This window comes from Vigna radiata, chromosome 4 (assembly GCF_000741045.1).
Source record: "Vigna radiata var. radiata cultivar VC1973A chromosome 4, Vradiata_ver6, whole genome shotgun sequence".
Lineage (NCBI taxonomy): Eukaryota > Viridiplantae > Streptophyta > Magnoliopsida > Fabales > Fabaceae > Vigna > Vigna radiata.
The window spans coordinates 16,150,159-16,162,393 of record NC_028354.1 but is presented as its reverse complement, the minus strand read 5'-3'; the positions used below and the strand labels follow the sequence as shown (position 1 = coordinate 16,162,393).

Here is a 12,235-nt window from a genome sequence, read left to right as displayed (position 1 = left end):
GTTTTTAGAGATTTCAGTTTTACTTTGCATTTTAAATCAAACAATCACTTGAGTGCTGAAACCAAATTTCAATAAATTGTATATGGCTATTATATATATATATATATATATATATATATATATATATATATATATATATATATATATATATATATATATATATTGTTTAATTTTGAAAAATAATGAATGAAATAGACAGAGTATGCTTAATTTAATTTATTGTCTTAATGTGTATTGATAGGATGTTATGTTTTACTAAAAAAATGTTGTTACAATGTTTAAATAATACAACATAATCTAAAAATACAAAATTGATTTATGCTATTTATTATTTTATTAAGATAATGGATTATTTATTATTGACCATTTTATCAAATTATAAGATAATCAATTATGTTTATCAATAATTAGGGAACTATATCACATTGGTTGAAAACATAGCTTAGTAAAATTGATTGTGATTAATTCAATGTAGTTTGTATGTATAATTCATTTAACATACACATATAATAGATTATTCCATATGTTGTATGATTAAGATAGAAGACTCATTTATAAGCTGAGATTATCAAATCAGAGCACTACAAATCATCAACATATAAGAAATTTTAAAAAATGCACACAAGGTAGAATATTTTTAATTCATCATATTGTCTTATCTGTTGACTCAACATTTAAAAAGATATTAGAACAAAATTTTGATTAGATTTTTCCTTAAATGTCTTGGTGCGTCTTACGTGACCCGATCATATTCTATTGCTATTTTATAATTAAGCTTAAATAGTATTTTTTTTTTCAGTTTTTTTTTATGTAGTTTTAATTTTCTTTTTAATTTTTCAATTTTCATTAATTTAGTTTTTTTTCTTATAATGCATAATGTATTTTATTTTTTATTTTCATATTTTGATTCAATTTTTTTAAATAAAGTTAATTTGTTTATTTTTAAATTAAAACTAAATTTAATTTTTGTATAAATTTTATATTGATATTTTTATTAAAATCCGCATTTTTATTAAATATTTTTTAAATCATTTTTAAACCAAATATAATTATATTATTATAATATAATTATTAGATTTACGTTTTTTTCTATTTGTAACAAAAAAATATTAGAATTGGTTTAAATAAGGTTTGACTTAGTTAAAAATATGGGTAGAATATAAAAATAATGAAAAAGAAATCTTTTAATTTTAAAATAACTATCTAACATATGATTGGTTTAAAAGCAAATATAAAAATATTCAATAAAAATGTTAATATTAATAAAAATATTAATATAGTATTTATATAGTAATTAAATCTAGTCTTAATTTAAGATACGCAAAAATTTATCTTAAAAAAATAATTAAATTGTTTCTTTTAGTCTAATTATGACATCTTCTATACCCTTTAATCCTATTTAGATCGTTTTGAGCCATTTTTGGAGAATGTTTGATTATTATCCAAACTTGTGATGAGGTAAACATAGGCAATGACATATTCAATTCAACTTGCCGTTTACGAAATGTCTTTTTGTTTCTCTTAAAAGAGTGATTAGTGGGCAAGAACCTACGATGACAATCAAACCAACAACTTTTCCAACCATAACTTAATAAGAACCTTAGTGTGCTTCATGCAATGCAGACAAGCTAATCTACTATGCGTGCTCCAACTGGATAACATGTCATATGCAAGGAAGTCATTAATAGTCCACGTCAAAGTTTCCCTTATAAGGAAATTTTGTGTTCTTGAAACATCATACGTCCAAATACCACTTAACTTCTTTAAATCATCAATCAAAGGCTATAAATAAACATCAATCACTGACTTAAGATTAGATGGACCTGATATTAGACATGTTAAAAATATGTAAGACTTTGTCATACACATCTAAGGTGGAATATTGAATGGAGTGACAATCATGGGGCGACAAGAATATGGTAATGAGGACGCCTTAATGTATGGATTAAATTCATCCGAACATAGACCAAGTCGCACATTCTGGGATCACTTACAAATGGTGAATGTTTTCGATTGAAGTACTTCCAAGCTTCCCCATCAAAATGATGACCTAACATTCATTGAGTTTTGTTACAATCATGTCATATCATGTGTTTTGTTGTTTGTATCGAAGCAAACATTCTTTGTAATCTTGGAATTATCTGCAAGTTGAATATGAACTTCAATGGAATTGTTTTTTTTTTGCCTTTGACCTGCATGCATTGTGTAATACTAAGGTTGCCCACAAAATTTGCATTCAAGCAAGGATACATCATTTTTGCCATTGTCATGAAATAACATACAGTCATTCACACAATAATCAATCTTCTTGGCTTTCAATCCCAACTTAGAAACACATATCTTTGCTTCATAATAATTTTTTGGCAATGAATTATTTTGTGGTGTTAGATCTAAAACGATTCCTGAAATGAAATTCAATGCTTGATTGAGAACGTTCTAATAAGATTTACAAGCCATAAGTTAGTGCACATAGTCAATTTTGAATCTGTTGACCCTTCAAATGCAAACTCATGCTTTTGTCAATAAATTGTAAAACCTATGAGTGTCTTCGACTAAGAGCGTTATTTTCCATCTCTTGCATATACATAATTTGTATCATCTTAGATGTTTGTACAAAAGTGTTCGAACCTGACGACTGCCTATTTTCATGAGTAGTTGAGGTGGATAAAATTTTTTCACCATAAAGTGTCTAAATCTTGTAATTTGGCATATAACCTTTTTGGTATAAGCGAACTTTGACCAATTCATATTTTGAAATTCTTGTACATTTGCACTTGATGCATAAGCATCCAATCCTTTTATCAAAAGCATAATATTTATATTGTCGAGCCATCTGGACAAACTCTTCAATTCCTTCGACAAAATGCTAGTGCCTAACTTGAAAATTTGTTGTTTAACTTGAAAACCTGTTGTCTACATGATAGGTTCAGGTACTTTAATTAGTTAAACCAATATGTTTCCTATTTCACTAGTTTTAAGTAGGCAAAGTAACTTTTAATTACCTATTCTTCCGTTGGTTGCTTACATAGTAACCAATGAATAAAAATTGAAAACAACCAAAATCTAAAAAGTGCATGCTAAAGTTCCTAAAACTAACAAACTTCAAAACCTAACTAAATGGTAGGAACTTGAAAATGAGAATTAAAACTAAATTTCCATGTATAAGCATGAATCTAACATGGAAATAATCATGAAATAGTGAATCAAACTTGTGTCTTCGTCATATATATATAGTGTTTCCACACACACAAAACAACACATATGAAAGAGGCAAAAAACTCAAGCAAATTGAATGGCCATATAGTTTAAATGGACAACACGTATATTTTAAATGGATAGCTTAAATTCATTCAAATATGACAGTCAATAGGCACAAGGTTAGAAACATCACCAGCCCCCTAACTGCATACTAAAATGGCCTTAAGTTGTACATTTTAGACCTAAAGACACCTTTCTAATCTGAACAAATTTTGCACTACAATATAAGCCTAAACTGCTACCATATTTAATAATTTCATTAAAGTTAAATTGGATCTTCAAACTGCATAAATAAGCCTTGAAAATTATCACTAGAAAGGACCATAAATACTGTTACTTTGGCCAGACCAAACACTCCAACCCAAGGGCTAAATACTTACCCTTTGATTGTCCTTTTAGTACTACTGTAAATACGCACACTTACAAACTTTTTTGCCTTGGTTCCTTATGTCTCAAACAACACATAAATTATTATTGTTAACATTATGACCAAAACCAAATCAACAAAATGCAACACTTTTCCTTGTACATAAGCAAAGGATTCACAAGAACCAATATATGGACGACTCATCCCAAAACACGAAGACAACCACAAGGTTGGTAAGCACATGGTTCTACTTGGGAAGAAGCCGAGAGATACAGTGGGAACATGGATAATTAAACAATTTTTTAATAAAAAAAGCATATTAAAATCATTTAACACAACCAAACACAATCATGAAATGCAATCCAAAGGATAGGGTTACGAGATAACCCATTTGCAAAATGGAAGAATGAGAGACTTACCAAATGCAAAACCACAACAATCAACGAGGGAGGATGACGTGCCGAAGGTGGCTCTATGAAGGAGATTTTGTTACGAATGAGGGAAGAAGGCTCTACGAATAAGGGAAGGACGCACTCAAGCTAGTTGTGTGAAGGAGGCTAAGTGATTGGGTGAGAGAACAAGGCTCTCAATGAAGGAACGAGACTCTACAAGGAAATGGATAAAAAGGAAACTAATAGGCTGTGAGGAAGTCGAAATAGTGAATGGAGAAGAGGGAAACTAGGAGGCTGCGACGGAGTCTAAAGAAAAAAGAGAAGAGTGTAGGAAATTGGGAGGCTTTTAATGAAGCCGAGAAAAGGGAAAGTGATTTCGCAAATTCATAATCAATTTCACATAAGTCTTTGCAAATATACGTTATCACTAGTAATTAAACTATTAGAATTTGTTGATAAATCTATCAATAACGAATAATTACTGACAAACATATTTGTTGGTAACTTAATTGATAAATTTTATCAATAAATCTGTCAATGATTATTAATTATCAATAGATTTACGTTCGTCAGTAAATATTCATGCGATATATTCAATTATTTTTATAGTTAAATCAATTTTAAAAAAATAAAAAAAATACGAGAGTACAAATAATTTTATTTTTTTTTCACATAAAATTTAAAAATTTTCAACTCTTTTAAAATTTAAGAATTTCAAAATTACCTACTTTGTCATATAATATTTATTTTTTATGTAAAAATAAATTATCTTATTTAAATCATATTTCCAAATACATATTTTTTTAGGTTAAAACCATTTTGGCGTCCCTATTTTTGTAAGGTATTCCCAATTTGGTCCCCTTCTTTTAAACCTTCCCAACTGAGTCTTTATAAGTGTTAATTTGAAACAAATTATCCCTGCTGTTAAAAATTGTTAACGGTGTTAAAATTGTGCAGTGAGTAGATGACGTGTTAAAATTCTCCTTTTGAAGTGTTAAAATTGTGCAGAGGAGAATTTGAACACCTCTGAACAATTTTAACACCTCAAAAAGAGAATTTTAACCATGTTATCTATCCACTTATGCACAATTTTAACACAGTTAACAATTTTTAACTGCAAGGACTAATTTGTTTGAAATTAGCACTTATAAGGATTCAATTTGGAATGTTTAAAAGAAAGAGACCAAATTGAAAATACTTTAAAAAAATAAAGACGCGGTTTTAACCTATTTTTTTAGCGTGATGAAAACTAATCCAATATACAAAATTTAGAAGTGATTAAAAAACTATTTTGTTTTATATATCTAAATATATATATTTTTTTAGAACCAACTATCTAGCGCCATCTACCACATTTAGATACCACTTGATGTTAAATTGTATTGAAATAAATTATTTAAATATTATTATATTACTTATTATATATTAATATATAATAAAATTATTTATTATGATCCAATAATGCAAGAAGAATAAGACTGAATAAATATATAAATAGAAAAATATACTGTAAAATTACAAATTTAAAATTTGGTTTTAAATTGAATTTTATTTTATTTCATATTAAAATCAAACATATATAATTTTATGTTTGATTTATTTAGACAACTTTTTATTTTAAAATTAAAAAAAAGTTACATATACGTTATCTATTATCTTATTAGAAAGAAAGTAGAGGATGAATATTTAAAATTTTTCATTTTTAATATAATTTAACTTATAAAAGTATATGATAATGAGTTATAATTGTGTCACGTCTATCAAATATCAGGTTTTTATAGCGGATTATAGGAGAACATATCTATCTACTGTTGTTTAAGTTATGATAATATATTATTTTAGCTAAAAGAAATATATTTTTTTCTTTTCTGTTTTTCTTATATATATTTTTATATGAAATAAATTATTCCGCCTAGTTTTTAACATAAATGAACTAAAGTATTTTTTAAATGATTTTTTAGGCTGAATATTTGAAAACAAGACGAAAACAGTGATTTTTCCTAGTTTTTCAAATATTCATTCTATTTTCCTCTTGAATTGTTGTAGTTTAAATGTGTCTGAAGTCAAATTAATCAACCCAAAAGAGAGTGGTAGAGGGTATTTTGGGTACTAAAAAGTGTATAAACCTAATTCTCTGGTTTCTTCTTCCCCCTCATTCCCTTCGTAGCCAAACAGCGGTGTCACTTCATCACCTGAGCTGGGTGGCGCGTGGAGCACAATCGTCAATGGAAGGCTTGAAGGTATCGAACGCGAATTTAACTGTATACATTCACCCTTCAAAGAGCAACCAGGTTTCCCAAGCCGTTCTCCGCGAACTCAGCTCCTTGCTTTTCACGTACGCTTCCAAACCCTAACAAAACGTCACAATCCTTGTCGTCGTTTTGTCTTTAACTTCTCCTATTTCAGTTTCAGCGAAATTGTCGACGGCGTCGTTTTGGCCTACGATGTCAACTCGCTTGACACGTGCGCTAAGATCCTCTCCGGCGTTCACCCTTACTTCGGCGTCAAACTCAAGGTCAATTTTTTGCTCTTTTCTCCCAAGCCAAACACGCTTTTAGGTATTTTTTTTTTTCTTTTCCACCATTTTTTTAATTAATTTATTTATTTAAGTTTAAGGAATAAAGTAATGAAAAATCAATGCGTCGCGTTAACTGGTAGGATTTGTTTTGTTGGTTTCAGAAGGGAAGGTGGTTAAGCTTACGGAGGATTCCATTCAGGTTGTTGTGCTTGGCTTTTCCGCTGCAGTTATAGCAGAGAAAGACATCAGGGAAGAGTTTGTGTGGAAAATGGTGAGTCTGGTTTGGTTCTTGGTTTCAACTTGTTTGAGTGATTAATTATCTAATCAGTCTTGCTGATATGGTTTGTGTTGTTCGGATATTGTAGATTAATGAAGGATTATTTAGTGTTTATGATATGGTTTAGCGATTAATCAATTAGAGGTGTGTTGATATGGTTTAGCGATCAATTAAATGTGTTTGGGTGCATGTTAATTCAATGTTTAATTATCCATCTAGTTTCCGTACTCACACTGCCTTTATTATTTAGTCTCTCTTTACGCACAAAAGCTACTCGCAGTAGTCTCTGCTTGCACATTTTTTAATTCATTGTAGTCTTTACACACATATTTTGTCCATATGGTTGTGGATGACAGGGACCGAAACAAGTAGTTTTAGGTTTCGGGACTAAAACTTAAAGATTGCAGTGGTACAGGAACATACTACGCAATTAAAGTTTTATTCAACATTGATGTGAATCAAGTGAAGCTAGAATAACTACCTTTTTGTGTGTTTCGTTCAAATTTGACGTGGGACTATTGGAATGTGTAATTTTGAAAATTGAATCCGGACATTCTTTATTGTGGCAATGATGAATTTATTAGTTCCATTTGTTTTAGTGATTAATCAGTGGTGCTGATACGGTTTATGTTATTCCTCTTCCTCTTTTGTAGAAAAAAGGGCATGAGGTGTATGCAAGCAGGTCTAACAAGCGACATGTGATAAAGGTCGGGACCATGATACGGTTTTTAGTCAAGAGGTGACATACTGTTAATTTGCTTCAGTTAAGACTAATTCTGTAGGATATATATTCTTTGGAATTGAGTGTGACTTCAAATCTTAGTGAACATTTGTATCAATAAATAGTATTACCTATCCTAGTTGATACAACGAAGACATGTCAAACTGTACCGGAATGTGTCTGTCGCTTGGTTGGGGTTTACTGCAATGAAGAAACACCATATTTGCAGACTTATATAGGCAGTAATTAGGCAATAGTCATAAGTTTGCACGACTGTTTATAATTGTATGATTAGCTGTATCTGAATTTATCAGAAACTCCACAGTTTTGACATATTCATTGTATGAGATTATGTATTTTGGTTTTTGCTTTTGTTGAATGGATTAAAGTGGGCACTGATAGCATCTTATGCATATGCAGTGGGTATCATATAATTGTTCCATTTTAAGTCTTTGCTATTGTTTTTAGGAACATGTATTCCGTGTTTGGTTGTTTCTACAGTAGTGCAGATAATAGGAGTACTGTGAAGATTTTTGTTCACAGTAATGAAATTTGTTATAGACCAGATACTGATAACCTCCCGATGATGAAATTTGTATGAATTGATGGCAATAGCTGTGAGTTGAACATTTCATCACATGATAAATTTCAATGATTTATCCTTTTGCAGTTTTGATGAAGAAATACTTCATGTTTATGGATCTCTAATTCCCGATCACACAGGCAGCATTCATTGGTTGGACAAGAACTTAGAAGTTGTTTCCCATGCTGACAGGTTTTTCTTTTATTATGTATTTGTCCAGTCAAAACAATACTTTTGAAAGTATATACTTTCATAGCTGTCTTAAAAATACACAGGAGTGAAAAGAAGAAAAGAATTCAGCCAGAACGAGTAATGCTTGAACAAGATGCTGTGGATGGGGAACTGTCAACCTTGGACTTTGTTGAAAAGAGAACAAGTGCAAAAAGGCAAAAACACTTGGAGGAATCTTGAATGTAGAATTGTAATCTTATTTTGAGTGCATTTTATCCACAGGTAAATTTTCGTTTTTTAATAGTGGATTATATATTAAGTGTCTAATGCCAAGAAATTTTATGTGGGATATCAAAGTGAGTCAATTTAGTTTACATGGGTGACTTCTCCACAGGTGAGCTAAAGATGGGTTTGCTCAGCCCTACTCACTTACGTGGGTTGACTAACTGAATTTAAAAGAATATAAAAATGATGTTTTTTTATTAATTGTCTTCTATGTATATATGTCTGTCTATAATAACATTGAATATTTAAATATATAACCAATATTAAGAGTTCTAATACTTTCAAATTGTAATTATTTTTTATCATGAAAACAGGTCAACCCACTTGTAACCAGGCTCAAACCTGTTTGACTCATGTTAAATGAGGCGAGTTAATTTTGATCCATAATTTAAAACTCTTCAATTTTCCAACTCAACGTGGTTCAAACCCATGGTGAGCTTGGTTAACTCACTGATTGCAATTCATTCTGACACCTTTAGTTTTATGGTTTATGTTCTGATGAACGTGTTCCTGCATTAAGTTTTGTCCTATATAATTTTTGATTTTGTAGTACGGCTATACTTAAAAGTAGGGAGCCATGTTATGTTGAACAAATGCCAGACTCCAGTGTGCTCATTATGACACATTACACTTCTCACCTCCTTTGGAAAGCTGCCCATTCTTTTAACGTCTGAAATAGCAAACATCCTGGAAGATAACGAAACCGAAGCTAAAATTTATATTTGATCTCAGCAAATTATAAGGCTGTAGTGAAACCATTGAAGTTGCGAGCATCCGGCTCCAACCAACTGTACCCAAGGGCAGCAAACATCTTTACTTTTACCAAAGCCTTTAATTTTTCCTAGAAAAATGTCATTTACTGTGTTTTTTTTTTTTCCATGGAGATTTTTTTTTTTAAAAAAATGACTTCAAACTTATAAAGCTAACATGTTTGAATCAATTTAAAGCTTACATACAAAATTCCAGTCGTCTAATGCAAAAAAAAATAGTTTGCATATCTTTATCAACTCAGTTTGAATAAGAGATCGGTATTGATGAGTCACTTTCAAATTTTTGCTATATCCACTAACCTTTTCTCAGTTATATATCTCTTCTCTTTATACTTAAATACATGAAAGTAAACAGATCAAGGGAAGATATCGTGCAGGGATGACATATTGCATTTCCCTACTTTGGAAGTGTATAAAGTGAAAAGTAAAGGGAAAATCAAATATTGAATTCCTTAAATGAACTTGAAAATTTGTCGTAGGGCAGGATGCAACAATTTTCCTTTAAATATTATATTTTTATTGTTTCAGATTGTGTATGTTTTTATTTATGTTCTCTTGAGGCCTAAAGGAGATCATTTGTCATTTTATTGGAAATGTAAACTATGTTTCTCCGTATGTCTGCTTTAATGTTGTAACATTGAATATTTTTTTAGCCTTAGTAAAATAACTGAATGTTAAATATAATTTATGCCACACGAGGATGTTGCGTGCAGTCCTTAGCTATTCTCTACTTTGTTCATTTTAGAACACCTCTTTGTTGTTCCATTTGCATTGACCTATTGAAACATTGGTTTGTGGAGTCTCTTAGCTCAGTATTTTTTACGTTAAGGTTGGCTGCATATGAATCATAGCTTGGGAACAACGTTTTATAATTTTGTATAAATATCTAAATTCAAATTTTCACACAATAGATGACTTTAGATTTCCCGTGTTTATGTTTGTGCAACTTTATCAAATATCTATTTTCTTCCCAGGATGATGACTATACTCAGGTGATTGGCATTGCACAATAGCTAAATTTATGAATGCAAGTTTTTGGACTTATCATCTGATGTGAAATGTGTTTCATTCTTTTTTTCAGGACTGGTAACGCAAATTGACGTCTTAATTACATTGGGAGGCTTCAGCAGTTAGACTTCTGAAAGGATTCCCGAAGTTTCCTTGGAAATAGGTGCACTTGTTTCATTTAGGTCATAATTTTTTAAGATTATGATGATAATTTACTATATGATTAAGAAGTCAAAGGAAGTTTTGCAGTATATTTCTATTGGTAACATAGCTTGTTGAATCCCATAGGAAGTGGGACCTATCCATGTATATCACCGAGTCCCGTAATTAGATAGGATGGCATGAATTGTGTGGGAAGAAAGGTTGACTATTTTTCATGGTTTGATCACATCGATATTATATGCTGAAATTATCCTAAGCTTTTTTTCTATTGGTTTGTAAATTACCATGTTCTCTACTAGCACAAATTCTTCATAGTCTTTTACTTCTACTGCAAATATGATTGCTAATTGTTTTTTAAACCAACAAATTATAATTGGTCAGATGTGGAGGAGGGAACTCTGAAATGGATGAGTATTTTAAAACAGGATTTATGAGAAAGTTTATGGTCCCTAGTCCTCAATCAACGACTTTCTTTTTCTTTTCCTATTTTTATTTTTGCGTGTCCAAGCAATGTTCCCTTCCACCTACTAAGAACTTTCAATTTTCTGGTTTCTACTCCTTTATCATCTGCCGTGTGAAATGAAAATTAAATATACTAAGAACAATTATTTGAGTGAGCATTACCTTTGAGAAGTTTTCTCCAATGAATCTGTTAACAATATGAGTATTATAAAACTGATTTCATGTACAATAATATTAATGGGGATACATAATTTTTAAATGAGTAGTACTATTATCAATTCCGTATCTTTGAACTGTGTTCTTTATTGAAATGAAAACCAGCCTGCAGCTACGTAGATTTGACTGATTATTTGGTCATGTAACTATTTTTAAATAATGTTGATTTAAAAAAGTTGTTAAATTAGGACTATAATAATCTATGAAGTTGGATTTGACGGCTAAAAACGTGTCTGTGGAATTCCTGTTATGTTTTCTATTTGATTTGTAAAATAATCATGTCTAGATGTCTTAATGTCTTCGTCCTTATTGGGCTAACCAACTTTTACGTTTCTTCTTGCACTTTCATATTTCATATAAAAACAATTTTCATTTTTCTTAAATAGTGTAATCTGAAAGATAATATATATATATATATATATATATATATATTGAAAATTATTTGGTTTTCATTCTGCATAATCTAAAAACTAATTTTAGCTATTAGAGTGTATAATTTGTTAATTTTTATTTTCAGATTATAACTTTTAAAAAAGTAAAGTTGATTTTTTTAGGTAATGACAAACACCCAATTTTTTATTCAATATCTGTCCAACATAAACATAATAATATTTTTATTTTAAAATATAAAATAATTTTGAATAAATGAACTTTAAAAAAAGGGTTAAATATATTTTTAGTCTCTATATTTTGAGGTGATTTTGGTTTTAATCCATCTTTTAAACTAAGGTACAATTTAGTCCTTCAACTTTAGAAAACTCTAGTTTTAGTTCTTTTTACCAAATTTTTTTAACTTTATTTGCTGTTTCAAACAAGTTTTATTATAGTATTTAGATTGTTTACACTATTTGACACATTTTTGATTCAATGTTAACTGAAAAAGGTGTTTGAAACAACAAATAAAGTTAAAAAAATTTAGTAAAAAAGACTAAAACTAGTGTTTTTTAAAATTGAAGGACTAAATTGTACCTTAGTTTGAAAGAGGGACTAAAACCAAAATCGTCCCAAAGTATAAGAACTAAAAAATATTTAACACTTAAAAAAA

At 29.7% G+C, this 12,235-nt stretch overlaps 1 protein-coding gene across 3 annotated transcripts; it reads left to right on the top strand.

Annotated features, from left to right (window-relative positions):
- The first annotated feature begins 6,096 nt into the window (after positions 1 to 6,096).
- LOC106758065 (probable DNA-directed RNA polymerase I subunit RPA43) lies at positions 6,097 to 10,796 on the top strand. Of its 3 annotated transcripts, XR_002667585.1 has the most exons (9): positions 6,097 to 6,352; positions 6,424 to 6,575; positions 6,697 to 6,806; positions 7,466 to 7,551; positions 8,204 to 8,308; positions 8,392 to 8,569; positions 8,887 to 8,937; positions 10,317 to 10,334; positions 10,424 to 10,796. XR_002667585.1 is itself a non-coding variant. In XM_014640974.2 (7 exons), the coding sequence occupies exons 1-6, from the start codon at positions 6,243 to 6,245 to the stop codon at positions 8,525 to 8,527; spliced, it is 699 nt and encodes a 232-aa protein (XP_014496460.1). In that variant the 5' UTR covers positions 6,098 to 6,242; the 3' UTR covers positions 8,528 to 8,569; positions 10,424 to 10,796. The 3 variants fall into 3 exon arrangements, 1 of the variants encoding a protein (XP_014496460.1); XR_002667584.1 differs by lacking the exon at positions 10,317 to 10,334; XM_014640974.2 differs by lacking the exons at positions 8,887 to 8,937; positions 10,317 to 10,334 and having other exon boundaries at positions 6,098 to 6,352.
- Positions 10,797 to 12,235: the final 1,439 nt, after the last annotated feature.